This window comes from Oryza sativa, chromosome 4 (assembly GCF_034140825.1).
Source record: "Oryza sativa Japonica Group chromosome 4, ASM3414082v1".
Lineage (NCBI taxonomy): Eukaryota > Viridiplantae > Streptophyta > Magnoliopsida > Poales > Poaceae > Oryza > Oryza sativa.
Genome location: NC_089038.1, coordinates 908,678 through 925,749, shown reverse-complemented (window position 1 = coordinate 925,749; position 17,072 = coordinate 908,678). Strand labels below are relative to the sequence as shown.

Below are 17,072 nucleotides of genomic sequence, written 5' to 3'. Positions count from 1 at the left end.
TAAGTGATGGTTGATGCAATGCAAATCCTAGTCTTGCTAGGAGATTACAGGAAAGCTAGGTGATCTGATTTGAGCAAATTCGCACAGTTTTGCCAGCCATTTGTTGCATTAGTTAGAGATCCATCTGATCCATATACGCATTACGATTAATTGTGTTACAGAACGTATTTAAAAATACTGATCGATGCATGTGTCCTACTAGTATATATGTACGGCAAGACAAAAGCATGCAGGATCATGAGTTGGACAAGGAGCAGGTGAACCGACATTATTTACCTTTTTCTTTGCGGGTGGGCCCCACGCAGCAGCCTATGTTGCTCGCTGAGCTGTTAAATTTACATTGTGTGTCCAATGCCATTGTTAAACATCTACTTCCTTCGTCCCAAAATAAAACAACTTTTATACATACATACATATATATATATATATATATATATATATATATATATATATATATATATATATATATATATATATATATATCTGTATGTGTGTTTGTATGTATGTATGTATGTATGTATGTATGTATGTATGTATGTATGTACAAATTCATGCATAAATGTTAATTTGTTTAAGTTTGGAAAGGAATACCCTCAAAAAAGTTTGCAAAGGATTGAGAAGATCGCTAGAGTAAAATGCAAACATGAGAGTGCAGCGAGATTATACAAACTATATATGGTGGTACTATTGAATAAACTTTTTGTTGTAATTGTTAAACTCCCATGTGGAACTATAAAGATTGCTTTGGGAAAAAAATGCGAATATTAGGAAGGACCTAATATCAAATAAATAGAAGGGATGAGTCTTCGAACTCAGGCCGGCTAGCTCACCACCATGTGGAACTGGCCGGAGTACCCCTGGGCTTTTCTCTAAAGATTGCTTTGGTTCTAAAGATAAATGCAGAAATGTATGAAATAAGCTCTTTTTATGTTTTCTAAAGAAGAGGGAAATAATATCATATCATTGGTTAAAAAATGTTAAGAGACACAAAGAAAAATAAATAAGATTAGCTAGAATCGGAATAATTAACATATCATAATTGTAGTTCTATTTTAGAAGAGAGAAGGAACCTCACACTATTGTGTAACAAAACTGTACAAAATAACAAGCCCCCTTGAGTAATATTTAACAAATACAGCATGTATACCAACTCAAAAGAGGACATGTGTATAATTAATATAACATGATATATATAGTTGAAGACACCATCAGAAATGCTAAGCCTAGATATATACTACTCTAGCTAGGCTCTAGCTAGCTCATACATATCAATTAATATAAAAATATTATATTAAAGATATATAGTTAATTTGCAAGCATATGCATGACGCAAATGGCACGTTTAATTAATACTATTTGTCAAAACTGCATCAAGTGGAAACAATAGCGCACATGATTCCATTTGAAACTTAGCCATGTCTTCATGTTTGGCAGTGCTAACCGAGAACACGACAATGCATCTTCTACATATTTCACCTAATAGTTAACACACTGACAACTTCATGAAGCTTTCACCGAAAATATTTGAGATAGATCACGTGTCACAGGCCGGCTCAATAACATGGTACAACTTAGATTGGGAGTATAATTAAAATGGGCATAGCTAGGAAGGCAACAGCATAGAACATTGACAACATAATGATCATGCATGTATTAAGACATTGACCCACTCTGGCAAAATCTAGTCTAATAAAAAACTCACAAGGTTAATTAGAACATTCAGAGATGGATCTCATCATGTCCTGATGGTATACTTGTAAATGCAAGTCGCTTTAATCATACAAGGATGGATTTTAAAAAAATAAACTCTTCCAAAACTTATTTCTAAACATGAACCTTTTGGCATGGCGAGACAACAATACCATGTGCAACCCATCATGGCGTGACAGTGTTGTTTCACCTAAGTGGGGTGGTGTGACCAAAAGGTTTGGATTAGAAATAAGTTTTGGAATAGTTTACTTTTGAAATGAAAAAATAAAAGGTTCAAAAGAAATAATAAAGAATCAAAAGGATGTGATAAGAAAATAACTCAAATCAATTAATTAGTTGCTCTTTATTTATGCTACATTGAAAGAAATGAGTTTTTTTTTAAAGGAAAACAAATAAAACAGATGAAAATGTGTTATAAATTTAGGGAAGAATTTAAAAGCAAAGATGACGACTTATTTTCAGTTAGCAACTACTCCACTATAGCTCTAGGTGAATTGGAGAGCTACTAGCTAGGGATCTTTGACTTTTGCCTTCTGTTTGGTTAATTTCAACTTTCAAGTATCATCATTGCGGGACGTTGACTTTCTAATCCTAGTGAGCAATCAAACTTTGATAATCGTGTCACATTAACTAAATGAGACCCATTTAAGTTTAACAAACAAGCGTTTTGACATAGTAAAGTAATTGCTGATTATCAATGGCAACCCCTTCTCATGTAACATCCACGATTTTCGGAGCTCAAGGATTTGTCTCAGCTAGGGATGGCAATTTCCCCCGTGGGGCCGGGTCCCCTACGGGGGCGGGGGCGGGTTCAGTTTTTGACCCGCGGGGGAGGTGGGGCCGGGGGCCCGCATTTTTGTGGGGAGGGGACAGGTGAGGCATTTCACCCGTGGGGTGCCGAAGGGTGTATATTAAATCTCAAAATGTAGCCCATAGAAGATCTAAAAGAGCCACAAAATTTTAAGTAATAGCCTTATCCTCTCCACTCTCCCCATCTCCCCTCCCCTCACTCTCACTACACAGGCGGAGGCGGCGGCGGCGCCACCGCGCCGAAGAAGAACAATGTCCAAGGGCATTTCGGTACTTTCAATGCTCTTTTTCTCTCTGTTTTCACCGGAAATAATAAAATAATGCATCAGGTGTCTAGCAGCTAATTACCATATTTTTGCAATGTCCACAAGAAGATACATGTTCTTTGGGTGTCTCACAGCAAATGTCACAAACTTTGAGTATCCTATAGCAAAATTTGCATTTGATTTAGTACAAACCTAAGGGCTTATTCTGAATGCAGGAATGCAAATTCATAGTACCAATTCCTCCAAACTGAATGAATGAAGTACTCAAATCCTATAGGAATTGAATCCTCAAATTGTTCTCTACAATTTGTAGAAGCCCTAAAATAACTTAGGCCGTGTTTAGTTCGGTGCCAATTTTTTTTTACGTATACGGACACATATTTGAAGTATTAAACGTAGACTAATAACAAAACAAATTATAGATTCCGACTGTAAACTGCGAGACGAATCTTTTGAGCCTAATTAATCTGTCATTAGCAAATGTGGGTTACTGTAGCACTTATGGCTAATCATGGCGTAATTAGGCTCAAAAGATTCGTCTCGCAATTTACATGCAAACTGTACAATTAGTTTTTTTTTCCATATTTAATACTCCATGCATGTGGCCAAACATTTGATGTGACGGAAAAGTTGGAAGTTAATTTGAAGAAAAAAGTTAGAATCGAAACACATGCTTAGTATGAAAGAGTGAGAATGAACTAACCGTACAAGTAAATTTGCAAGTCAAGTCACCACAAAAATTAACCTCTAGCAATCATTGATCTGATCCAACATGGAAAAGGTGAAGACAACCATGTGTGGTTGACTTTTTTAACATATGACAGATGATAAAATTTGGTCAAAAGTTAGCAGCAAACGTACCCACATCCATATATGCATGCATGCATCACATCTTGCAAAGGTGAGATTCTATCTGTCTCTCGATCTGCATGAATCCATGGATACATGTCTGATTGATCTGATCATGCATCACAGTTGAGAAGAAGCTAAGCTAGGTCCACCAATACTGTTAAGTGACTAGTTAAGCAAACAAGATGGTGATGTGCATTGCCCAACTAATGCAATCACAAAAGAAATTTCATGTACATATGAACATATGATGTCAAAGTTATACCTTCACCAATTAGTTGATGCGTCAAATGGTATTGGATTACGTATACGTATCTTGGCAAATAATAGTTGCAAATTGGAATAATACGACGACATAGTATGAATCTATGATTAAACGTACATCGAATGAAGAAGCATCAACCTGAATGAATGATTAGTTGAAGAAGCGTGTAGATCGAAGATTTGTCTAATCAAGTGGCTTAATTATTTGTCCATATATACAACACTACAATACAAACAGATACTACACTGGAACAGCAACTAGACAAAAATTAAGTTCATCTCTCCCTCAAAATGCATTTAATTTATACATTTATATGATGTTGAAATTGCTGGACGATTATGCTAATACAAAAGGTTGATACAATTAATTGATTTTGAGTGTTGTTTGCTGCTTCACTCGGGGACAACACGGTAGATGACGACGAAGCACGGCAGTATGGCCCTTGGGTTCGCCACGAACAGCTCCTCCAGGTTGCCGTACACGCTGCTCGCCGCCTCGTCGCCGGCCACCGAGTCGAACGCTCCCTCCTCCTCCTCCGCACCGCCATCGTCGTCGTTCCGGCGGACACGGCCGGCGATTACGCGGCACACCAGCATTGCCCGGCACCCGCCCGCCTGCTGCGCCGCCGCCGCCGCCGCGCCGCAGTCGTGCGCGCGGCCGCTGCTCGCCGTGGTGCGCACGCCGAGCGGGTGCGCGCCCGCCCACGGCGCGAACCCGTGCCGGATCGCCGCGCACACGCCGCAGGCGTCGTCGTCGTCGCAGAGCGAGGTGGCGCCGTTGAGGCCGAGCGGGCAGGCGAGGGCGGCGGGGTGGAAGCGGAGGAGCTCGTTGCCGTCGGCGGCGGCGCGGGCGGCGGTGGCGCGGCAGCGGGTGCGGACGGCGTCGCGGTAGGCCTCGAAGCGCGCCACGGTGCGCGCCGCGTTGTGCACCTTGAGGATGCGGTCGATCTGGCAGATCGGACGGTCGCGCTTCTGCCAGCTCGACTTGAAGATTATCTCCACGATGTTTCGCCCCGAGTCCTCCGGCCCCAGCTCCGACACTGCATATGCATTGCATGCACTCCAAAATTAATCACTCGCTAATCCTCCAGGGAGCAAGCTAATTAATTGGATCTACCGTAATGTAATGTAATTAGTGGAGAGATTAACCACGCACAGCTAGCTAGCTAAGTGCATTAAATGCAGTGAGTGCATCAGCATGTGCAAGCTAAGCTCACAGTTATCATAGCAGACAGTGTGCAATCAAGGCACTGAAATTCAGGAGATCAGTACTTCATCTCGGCCGCATCAACAACAATAATGGCATTGCAAATAGTGCAGCACTGTCATGTGATAGGACACTTCAATTGACCTAAACAGTTCAAGAGGATGATGTACATGTTCATGCAAGCACATCGATCACTTAACTAACCTTAGTGGCTGCCATGGCCCATGGCAGTTTAAAGCTGTATAATCAGCTATGCATGTTCTGCATCTATTTGGAAGCTTGAGATTCTGCTAAGTAGCTTGTTCGTACCAGAAAAAAGATCATTTTCTAAACAAATATCGAACGAGGGGAGTAGCAAGCTATTGAGAATTTAAAGTTTGATTCCTGGCTTCTGGTGTTTAATTTATTTTCTGAATTCTATAACTATATATTCTTAAACTTGGGTGAAAATCTGATGTGTTTCGAAAGCTGAGAAATTCTATAAGGAGCTATAGCTGCCCTAGAAACTTCATAAAAAAAATAAAGGCATCAAAGGACAAGCAAGTACTCCCTCTGTCTCATTTTAAGTGCAGTTTTGAGTTTTTTCGTCCAACATTTGATTGTCCTTCTTATTTGAAAGTTTTTTTTTATTATTAGTACTTTTATTGATATTAGATGATAAAACATGAATATTACTTTATGCATGACTTATTTTTTTAATTTTTTTATATTTTTTTTAAAATAAGACAAACAGTTAAATATTGGATATCGAAACTCATAACTACACTTAAAATGGAACCGAAGGAGTAAACGACACCTGAACAATCTGAAACTTTGTGTTCCTTTCAGAGTACTAATTTCACAAATTGTGAGTGTGTTCGTGTTTGTGAGGGTACACAAAAGTGCATGCAGATCCTGTGTGCTACCAACTAATATAATAAATTGGCAGATTGGATGGATACTTTGCCCAACTACTGTAGTTGTAGAAGCACTGGGATCTCACTCTGCAGTTCTTTCTAGTACTCCTACATTGATTCTATTGCTTCTGGTGCATTGTCTTAATCAGGCACTGTACTGTCATTGCTGTTAATTAATGATCTTTATAATAACTAATCATGTGCATGCAGTATCCTACATGCATTGAGATGCCATCAGTAGTCAGAAAGCTTCTACCCATCTACCTTCAACAAATGGAGATGCAGATGCGACTGCAAGCATGCAAAAGATGGCTAGGCACAGATACCTTTTGATGTATTTTTGCCATCCAATCTTAACTAAAATAATTAACCAAAGATGATTAATGTGCACAAGACAGTAGCTTCCTTGTAACCCACAAAAGACAAAGGAAAAGAGGAAAAGAAAGATGGGGTTAATAGCTTTGATGAGCAGCATCTTCCTTCTCCTTTCTGTTTGTCTCCTCTCCTCTCATCTCATCTCATCTCACATGGTTTGATGTGCCAAGAAACTAGTAAACTAATAACACTGTCACTCCACTAAGATTATAATAATAATTATCACAATATTGGTGTCTATGTGGAAATATCCATCATCATTTTGTCATGAGTAAACCAATCATATTGACTGGGCAATATATAGTACCCACACACGCAGATCTCAATGCCTCCTCATTAGTGTTACTAACTTGGATTAGCTAGGAGTACTATCTTAACTTGTTCTACACCCCAAAAGCATTGACTACTATTCACACAACATGAACCTCAGTTTGTCATTTTTCGTTAGAATGGAGATGGTTGATATCAATATCGTTTACGGTTTATGTAAAGTTGATGAAATTTGTAGAAATTTTCATCAAAATTTAGTTAATTACCAGCATGGCGAATGGCTTGGTGGTGCTCCAAGCTGTCGGCCTTGTTGAACACCTCCCCACACTGCGAGCATGCGCACAGCTCCCGTGGCCTCGGATACCTCCTAATTAACACCAGATTATTATTCGCTAATCAAGTTAATTATGAGCTTAATTAAGTAATTAATCGGATTAGGAGGAGACCTTGACATGGGCTCGACGTTGATGGCGCGGCACTCGTAGCAACCGGAGAGGCCACGGAGGGAGGCGTGGTGGCCGCCGCCGCCGCCGGAGGAGGAGGTGGCGGCGCGGTGGGCGCGGCGGGAGGAGCGGGTGAGCGGGGTGGTGTCGCGGTCGAGGGACGCGGCGGCGGTGGACGCCGCGGAGGCGGAGCTGGCGGCGTCGACCACGTCGCGGATGGCGCAGAGCGACGCGCCGCACGCGCCGGCGCCGTGGCTGCGGAGCCGCGACAACGCGGACGACGGCGCGGCGGGGTCGTGCACGCGCGCCGCCGCCGTCGCGCTCCGGCAGCTCAGCAGGCTCTTCAGCTGCTCCCACGACGACGACACCGGCGCGGCCGACGCCGACGGCGCACCACGAGACGGCGTCGTCGGCGCCGCCGCCGCCTTCTTGGGGCGGTGGCCGGTCGTCGTCTTGGCCGCGACGACGACCTGCTTGGTGCTCTTCTTGGACGACGCGGCCATGGCGCGGTGGCTTCCACTCCCTGCAGGCGGCGGCGTTCTCGGCGTCGGTGAGAGCGGCGGCGGCGGCGGCTTCTTCTTGCGCTTGGTGTGGTTGTGGTGGTGGTGGTGGCGGCGGCGGTCGGAGGTGTCGGTGGCAGTGGCCGTCTTGGAGGAGGAAGAGGAGGAGGAGGGGAGGAGGAGAGTGGAGAGCGCCATGGGAGGGGAGGGGATACTAGCTTGGTAAGCGAGGTGGTACTAATAAATTTTCTTCTCTCCTAGTTAGTGCAACATGGGAGAAGGTGTGATATATATCAAGGCTCAGCTCTCCACCCTATTAAACATTTCTTTTGTGAAAAAAAGAGAGAGAAGAAATCATATATATCTATAAAGTCCATCCCATCCCCCAAGTATAGTTAATGCATATCACCTCAATTATTTTTAGCCTTTGGATGATTTATCAAGGATGTAAATTGCATCTCTTCACATCACCTTAATTGTTTTTAGCCTTTGGATGATTTATCAAGGATGTAAATTGCATCTCCTCACATCTCCTTAATTGTTTTTAGCCTTTGGATGATTTGTTGAGGGTGTAAATTGCATTTCATCCCTTCAAAAGACACACCATACAATCCAATCATTATAACCTTTGGATAATTTATAAAGGTAAAAAATATATAAATACATGAAAAAAATCGTATAGTAGATAAGAAAGAAAATTTTAGAACTTGTATCTACTATATTTTCACGCAATTCTGCAGCAGCAACACGTGGGTTCCCATGTAGTTAATTAATATGGCAGTGGATATTGTGTGAGAAATTTGGATCTGAAAAAAATTAATGGAGAAGTGGGCATTAATGCAACCTCAGGACCAGGGTAGTGGGGTTGGATGCATTTATTAAAATACCCCTGGACCATAGTGTGAAATGTTTGAGTTCATGATCCTTTCATTCAGCAAAGTACTACAGTGTAATGACTGTTGAAATGCGTGTTGTGGTAAATTAACAGAGATAATGAAGATATACAGCGCATTGTATTGTACTTGGGGTGCCATCTCATTCTACCTGGGACAACATAGCGTGTAGATCATAGATGATGGTGCATCCATTGCCAACTCTAATAGAGTTATGTAAAAAATATAGCAACTCTAAATAGGTGTAGATCATTGAAGTCACGATTATGAATTGGTTTCTGACATGTGGATACATGTTACCTCGGGTCTATATGTCAATGACAAGGTCATATGACTTTTTGTGTCAGAGGAACCTGATCCCAAACTGTATTGTAACTTCTCTTCAACCCTAACGAGTATATGGTAATCGGCCCATTGAAAAATCAATTTTTTATCTGCATTTGTAATTCATGCAATTTCAATTTTCTGCAAGTTTGGAATGCAAATAATATATTCACAGCACATAAAAAACCATGTAAAGTAGACATAAAAAGTATAGAACTATTGGATCCCTGGTAGGTGAGTCAAAAATGTGATTCCACGATTGTTGTTTACTAAATCAATGAAGTAAATGTTTCTTTTTCTTTTTCTTTTTTTTGCTTTGAAACACATAGTCATTAAGTAAATATGATCATAAGTACCGGACCAATTGTAAAGTTAACTTGTCAACATTTAGAATTGTTACTCTATATTCTCAAACAGAAATGAAAAAAAAATGGTTTGCGCACATCTTTTCAAAGAAGAAATATAGAATATTGATAAACTGTATTGTCCTCTCCAGCAAAGATCGCCCCTATTGACATTTCCTTGTAGGTACAGGCTTGCATGAGACATCCCAACATCATAGTTAGCTTAGCCACCAACAGGTGAGAAAACAGTACTACTTTCTCTGAAAACAACATGTGAGAAAAAAAAAGGGGGGGGGGGTACATATATAGTGCATAGTATATTGTCACTAAGTACCAATGAATTCAGCAACCATTTTATTTTCATTGATTGGTTAACTTCAGCAATGAGAGCTAGCTATCTAGGTCCACAAAATTTGACCACCAAAAGTGTTTGAAAAATCGACCATCCACCGCGAAAGATCGCAGGAAAGAAACTGAATTTCTTGGGCTTGAATCATGAATGCCAGATCGATCTCGATGATTTCTGCCTGCTTGATTCATTTTTTTGCAAGTGGTAGGAGTGTGGGACAGTTTCAGAGGACAGCTGTTTGTTTGGCCTGCAATCTTGTGTTGTGGAGTAGCTAGTACCAGAATGGGTAGAGATCCCCTCTTTTTGGGTTGCATACTGAAATTGTGTGTTCCATGATAAGAACAATGTGATCAATTGGAGCCTGGTAAGGGACATTTGCATGGATTGGTACCACAATCTCATTGGAAGAGCAACACATTATTTGTGAACATGTTCCTGAGTACAATGGGAGAGTTGCTTGCAGATGAGCTTGTGTCCAACTATGTTCTTTTTTTTCCTGTAAAATAACCATTTTTTCTCCGTTTTGCATGAATAAACCATAATTTATAAATATTTCAAAAACATACTGCAACCGCTGGGGAGTTCAGAAGCTAAGTCCTTCAGACAGATATTAGTGTGCTGGTGAGAAATTTGTTGACGAGATAAGGTCTCAACAGCTAGTGTCGAATGTTTGCCTAATATATTAAAATAACGCTTCTGATAGATATTGGAAGATTTCCAGATCAATTGGTGAAAAAACTGATGCATAAGCTAGCCATGATCGCAATTATTATTATTATTTTTACAATCTGAAAGAAATCTGATCATTTCAGAAGTGAAACTATCTCTCTCAAAAAGAAAAGAAAATACAGAGGAGAGAGGTTGAGCTTCCCCATCACACCACAGGATGAGGGAGTTGCTAAGTACTAAATTAGTATGCTATTCTCAGTTGCTTACCTGCCTCAAGTAGGTTAACTGCCCTCTCACTTCATCCATGTCCTCATGTCCCTTTCTCTTCCTTGCTATAATCTCTCTCTCTCTCTACGATTAGTTAATGTCAGGATCATCTACCATATATGTGTCTTCTCTCAAATTTGGAGTTATTGGATGCAACATTAGAGTTTCTTGGCAATAATTTGGATTGAAAAGATTCAGATGTTAGCAACACCACATGGCGACGAAATGTCAGGACTCCTTGTGACCTTGTCCATGAATACAAGCATACTATATTTGCAAATGTAAACTACTTAAATAAGATGTGATGCCTTTAGAATTCATACAAGAGCAACAAAACATGCCCTACGTGGATTATCGCCAATGATCAAACTTTATTCTTCAACCAATGAACCAAAGCAACCTAGCATCTTAATTACCAACTGAACTATAGGTAGTTGCATTACATCACATCTAGGCTGAAACTAATACGATGCTTGCTTCAAAACAGAATATACAGATTATTTCTGAAATGCTGACATGCTAGTGACAAGCATGGTATGGTAACATGGGAGAGCTAATGCTAGTGAGATATACATAAGATGCTTGAGCTTTCTGGCCAACCATGCATGCTACCATTTTGTCTGGTTTTCCTTCCTATTTTTATGAGCTGAAAGCAACAGCGAAGAGGGAGGAGTCCGTGGTAGGTATGAGGCATCTTCAGGGTGAGCTAGCAGCTGGTTTGCATGGCACCAATTTTCTCACAACAAATCCCCAACCAAAATGCATCCAAGGAAGAAAAGGGAAAGGAAATAAAAGTAAGGAGGACATGAAAATTGTACCAATGGTTGTTGATTATCTGATCAGCCTGCTAACCTCTTCTAGAAATGGGTTCAGAACCTGTACTTCTGAGAGGGAAAATGACAACAAATTCCAATAATTGAATTGGATTGGGTTATTTGTTAGGACAAATGCATGGTGATGTTTGCATCTGATCAGCATCTGACATGCTTGCACTGCACGCACTGACTTGCTCTGCAAATGTTGGCGCAGAGCAGCAGCAGATCTGTGCATTAACTTGTGGAGATGTGAGGAGTAAAGGTAGTACAGGCAGGTGATCCACATGTATGTGAGTAACTCTGATGATCTGATCTCTGAAGCCCATTGCAGTAATATGCAGCTGTTCTATGGATCACAGATCCATGGATCCAGCCAACTGCTCCATCGTGGGCTCCATTAACAAGCTGTTTGCACTTTGATTACCCTGAACTTTATTCTATCCATAAAACTGAGATTGTCTTCAGGAAAAAAAAAGGAACTAATCTAATTCCAGATACTACAAGACAATGAAAAACAACCGGCGGTTTCGTTAAGTGTTCAACTGTTCATACACCAAGGCAAGGAACCAGCTACAGTTGAATAGTGCCCTCAAGGACAAGCTTTCTAGAAATTTTGCCAGACATGATCCAGACCACGAGTTACCCAGATGCAATCCCAGGTCTGAATTGAAAGGTACTAAATAAAAGCCAACACAATAATACAAAGGTGTCCCATGGGCTTTGTCTGAGCCCTTAAGACAGAATGTACGAATCAAAAGTTCCATATCCAGCATGTGTAGGGGAAACTGAGTTACTGTTCCAATGTACCCTCGACTCCATACAATTAACATTTCAACATTTCATGTTCATATGAGAACGCAGGAGATGCCACCATCCACATCAGGATTAAAGAGCGTGACAAGATCATGGCATGGCATGTTCCCAAAATTAATTCTCTTCTACAGGACCATTTCCTTCAGTGCAATCACTCTTGGGCGGGCAAAGATCATGATTCTTCGTCACTTTCATTGCCAAAAACCGATGACATTTTTGTAGCAACCTTAGGTTTCTTGCTTACATTGCCAACTGGAGCCTGTCCGTGCAAAAGAGTAGCCAAGTTAACAATTAGATACTGCTGCAAAAAATAACCGATAAAACAGTGTTTTTTTCTTAAAAAAACAACCTAACGTTTGGAGCTCCCATGACACTACAGTATAATGGAGTTTGGTGGTGCACAAAGCCACAAAGACGACCCGGTTGACATGTCGAAAGGATAGTAGTATATGCATTATATTCTCACTTTAGGCCAAATAAGTTAATGTGTCAAAAGCTTCTAGAAGAGCACATATGCTGAGAGGAAATTACAGTTTAACAAAAAAGCCTAAGAAAGTTTCAACTTAACGGCAAACTAGAGCAATGAAAAAAGAATGGAGAATATAGAAAAGATAAAACAAATTCACAGAGTTCCATGCAAGCACACAACTACTTTACTTCCATAAATGGTCATATCAGTTTAACAAAATATGTTGTTCAGATGTGGGGTACCTTGGAAGGAGCCATTTTGGAGAAGCCAAACTTCAAGGTTTTACGCTGATCCTGATTTGAAGGGTTAGGCAAGTTCTTCATTGTAATTCTCTCTGATGAGCTCTCTGATGGTTCTTGCTTCTGCTGCTGCTGCTTTCTATGAGCATCAGCACTGAAGTCCCATTAAGGAAATTGCAAGTTCAATAAACATTCAGCACATTTGTTCATAGTTAGCACATCATTGAGTTATCATTGTTATTGACTAAAACATGGGATGGATACAGTTGAGCAAATTTTGCCAGCTCCTTCTCTTCTCGTTGCTGCTCACGTTTCTGCCTGTCATCACGGCTGCTGCTGCTGCTGCTTTGCATTTCTTTCATTTCCTTGAACCTCTGTTGTAACCACAGTGAACTTATCAGAAATATAGTCCTGAACAATTAATATGTAAGAGTGAAGGGGGAATATATGTATGTGCACCCATACTTCACAAAAGAAAAGGCAGTAGAAGAGAAGTTCGCTGCACCAAGTAAACACATTACCTTCCTATGATTGTGGTCGTATGAGCTCAAATGAGACTCAAATTCATGCGCCAATTTGTACTGCTTGTTACAGAGACTGCAAAAGAACACCTTCTGTATCTCCTTGACCTCACTACGTATTTTCTGCTCGCGTTCTGCTATGACCTGGATTGTCATGATTTGCACCAAGCAGGAAAAAGAACCACCAAATAAAAAATGCCCAAAATGCTCAAGGATCATGAGGGCTGATGCTAGCAACTCTTGCATGAATAAGATACAAATATCAATATGTAATGCCAACAGCTAGATATAAGATTTCAAAGTGCAAGCATCAACCCTGAAGAAATAGAATATTAAGGAATCAGTGTTCGATTGCACACCTCGCGCTTCTTTATATGTTCTTCAGTCTCCTCAAGCTCTATGTTTAATTTCCTCCTTTGCACATTATCTTCTGATGTGAAGAAGTCATCTTGCTCTTGCTTCCCCACACCCAATTTTGCATCTCTGATACCAGCTTTTATTGGCTCTGTTATACCTATATAACATTAAAGAGAAAAGGGCATTGTCGTGAAGGTGCCAGAATTTTAGCAGAAAATATTAAAGCGATGACTGTTTTTTTTTTAATCAATGATAGTAACTAGTTAGAAAAATAGAGAGAACTCAACATAATGATAGTTAAAAATTTTGAATAGACATAAAGGGATAACTAACAAAAGAGGTTAAATCATATAGTTCAGTCAAGTCGTTATGCCACAGACATGGTGATTAGTTATGACTAGTCTTGTACTGCTCAAACAGAAGGTGCAGAGAGAAAGGGGGAAGGTTCAGAGAAGAATGAGGAAGGAGCAAGGATTGATCAACAAAACAAAATAGAGGAAAACAGAGTAAAGTAACATCACCAAGAACAAAAGGTTGCATTGATAGGAACTACAGCAAGTCATTGCATTGATAGATTTTCCTAGTTTACACCTATAAAACTAGCCTGTTGAAAGACCAGATATTCCAATCTAGTGCCTCCCAACAGAGCAACCTTCACAAACAACAACGTGATAATTACGGAAAATGAAGCATAACAGATTGGCAGTCAATCATCTCATAAAATTGCTCAACTAACCTTAACCTAATGCTATACTCCCTCTGTCCCAAAAGAAGCCAACCTAGGAGGGGTCGCATCCTAGTACCACGAATCTGGATAGCCCTTTGGCCAGATCCGTTGTACTAGGAGGGGTCGTAAGCCTAGAACTAGAATACCTAGAACTAGAACACGACAGAAGCAAGAACCGCCAACATCCCTTTAAATCTCCTATCCCTTGCCAATTCAGTTATTCTCCATTCGTAGCCATGCATACCATAATATGTTATGCATGAAGAAATTAAACCTGAACTTAGCCTAAGACAAGATTTTATTAGAGATGCATGCAAATGTAGTGACAGTTACTACGCTCACAAACCACAACTACAAAACTAAGGAATTCAATAAGGATTGTGGAAACTGGTAAGCTTAAGATGGCAGAGCCAAGTGTTGAAACATTAAGCTGTTGCTGACAGTGTAGTTTGAAAAGTTAGGGGTGTACTGCAATGGAGGTAAACAAGATGGAGAAAGCAAGTGAGCGAGGTAGAGAAGATGAAGTTTTATACCTTGCTCGTTCTTGCCGAGCCCCTTGCCCTTCCACCCCATCTTCTGGAGCAGCCTGAATCCGACGTTGGAGGAGGTGAGCTGCGTGTCAACGGACGCCTGCTCCAGCCCCTCCGTCTCGAGGTTCTCCGTGGGGCGGTGGCTCATGGGCAGCCGGAACTCATCAAAATCATCCTCCAGCTCCTCCTCCTCTTCCACCGGAGCTCCATGAGGATTCCTGCTGCTGCTTCCGCCGCCGCGATCTCGCCTCTCCTGAACAACAGAAATCGGTCAGATGGATCTGGAGCAGATCGGAACGGAGAGGTGGGAGTGGTTGCTACTCACCATGGCTTCGTAGACAGACGCGAGGTGGGGGGAGGGATGCTAGGGTTTTCGTCGGAGACGCCTCGCCGCCGCCGCCGCCGCCGAGACGGAGTGAGGAGAGGGGATCGGAGGTGGTTGCCGTACGGTTGGGCCTGAACGGGCTTATATTGTGCTCCGTGCGGCCCACTAATATTGGGCCGTAACGTGTTGGTTCGGCCCACGTTGACCACGGCTCCCGCCAGAACTCGACTTTGGTGGACTTCCAAAAAAACTCGAATTTGGAAAATGAAAAGAAAAAAGAAAAGAAAAGCATTTCTTGTCCGAGTCGAATCAGCAGCAGCAGCAGCATGTACAATAACAAATAAAGCTGAGAATGTACAATAACTATTTTCAGTTTTTTTTACAAATTATAAAAGTTGAATTTGGTATTGCATGTTTGTGGAGTGATATATTTCATATAAATCTATGTTGTCAATTTTTTTCGAATATTTTGATAACTATTTAGTGGTTACAAGAGTCTCAGTAGCACCTTAGGTCCTGGTTGGACTCCTCGTGGGAGCGAATTTTCCAGGATTTAACGGCTTTGTGTTTTCAGTGGTAGGCGATGTACCCGTCGACAGCGAGGCGCCTGTGGTGATTTCGTCAATCTCCAAGATGGATTTGCCGGCTCAGTTTTCGAAGATGCTCGTAGGGGTAGGGTTTGCGTGTGTTCATAGGGGTGAGTGGATGTGCGTTGTGAGTATCTGCGTTGTACTGTGTAATTTAAAAAAAACGAAGGGGTGTCCTCTTGAGGAATGAAAATCCACATCCACATTAGTCGCATGGTGATTTGAGGGTATGCCGACACGTCTGAAGTGGAACTTGGTGAAGAAGGTGAGGTCTTCATGATCTCACCCGAGTGGTTTGACGCCAACTCAAGGGAGAAAACTTTAGGGTAGGTCTCTGCCGTATTTGATAAACCAAACGGAGTGGAGTGGTTGTCTCCTACCGACTGGTTTGAATCCGAGCTAAGAAAAGAGATCTTGCCGAAATTGTCGGTGATGAAGTCAAGGCTGCCAAAGCGATACACCTGCTCTTGGGGGAAGGCGAAGTCGTCGATGCCTGATGTAGATCCCATCGCACTAGTCGGCGAGAAAACTTGACGCTGCCCCTACCTAGCGCGCCAACTGTCAAAACTATATTTCAGCAATACTAAAAGGGGTAGCGAACAAGTAGGAAAGTAGATGGGTTATGAGATAAAAAAAATTATACAGGTTCAGACCCTCTCAATGAGAAGTAATATCTTACTCCTGTCTGGGAAAATATTCCGCTGATTGTGGTATTGATCTGACGATCTCAATTGTGGTTATGCCCCCCAATAAGGCGTCCTGCCCTCCTTATATAGTTGGAGAAGCTGGGATTACAAGATAGAGACTTTATCTTTACGGTTTAAATCTCTATAACTACTTTACAATCATAACCGACTAAGATTACAGGTTATTTACTTGATACACAAGACAACGCAATACCCGAGTCTTATCCTATACATATTCTAACCATATGATTTATTATCCCATGTAACCAGTCGGAGAATCAATCATTGTGGGTATATGGTATCCATAATCTCTACAGATGCAATGATGGAGTAAGATGACTGACCAGAACCTGTCAAGAACGGCCCGACGAGATCTATTTGACGACTAGGGTATTGGCTTTCTCTGGATTTATATCTTGATGTGGCTTTGACTATAGCTTGTAACTCGATGCCCCTCCCTTCTCGAGGAGGCCTTGTGTTTATAGCGATGATCACCTTCTTCTCTAAGTTAACTCGGAGATATAGGACAACATACGAGTTAAGGAGACCTTATCTTTCCCGACTAGG

General features: G+C 41.4%; 2 protein-coding genes across 2 annotated transcripts; both read right to left on the bottom strand.

Moving 5' to 3' along the window:
• Window positions 1-4,067: 4,067 nt before the first annotated feature.
• On the bottom strand, window positions 4,068-8,056 carry LOC4334944 (uncharacterized). Its single transcript, XM_015778813.3, has 3 exons — window positions 7,094-8,056; window positions 6,914-7,014; window positions 4,068-4,939 (listed from the first exon to the last, which is right to left on the bottom strand). Exons 1-3 carry the CDS (start codon window positions 7,786-7,788, stop codon window positions 4,293-4,295), a joined length of 1,443 nt encoding a protein of 480 aa, XP_015634299.1. The 5' UTR covers window positions 7,789-8,056; the 3' UTR covers window positions 4,068-4,292.
• Window positions 8,057-11,759: 3,703 nt separating this feature from the next.
• On the bottom strand, window positions 11,760-15,348 carry LOC4334943 (uncharacterized). Its single transcript, XM_015778090.3, has 7 exons — window positions 15,233-15,348; window positions 14,911-15,160; window positions 13,653-13,807; window positions 13,294-13,437; window positions 13,037-13,146; window positions 12,776-12,926; window positions 11,760-12,323 (listed from the first exon to the last, which is right to left on the bottom strand). The coding sequence occupies exons 1-7, from the start codon at window positions 15,233-15,235 to the stop codon at window positions 12,237-12,239; spliced, it is 900 nt and encodes a 299-aa protein (XP_015633576.1). The 5' UTR covers window positions 15,236-15,348; the 3' UTR covers window positions 11,760-12,236.
• Between the last annotated feature and the right edge of the window lie 1,724 nt (window positions 15,349-17,072).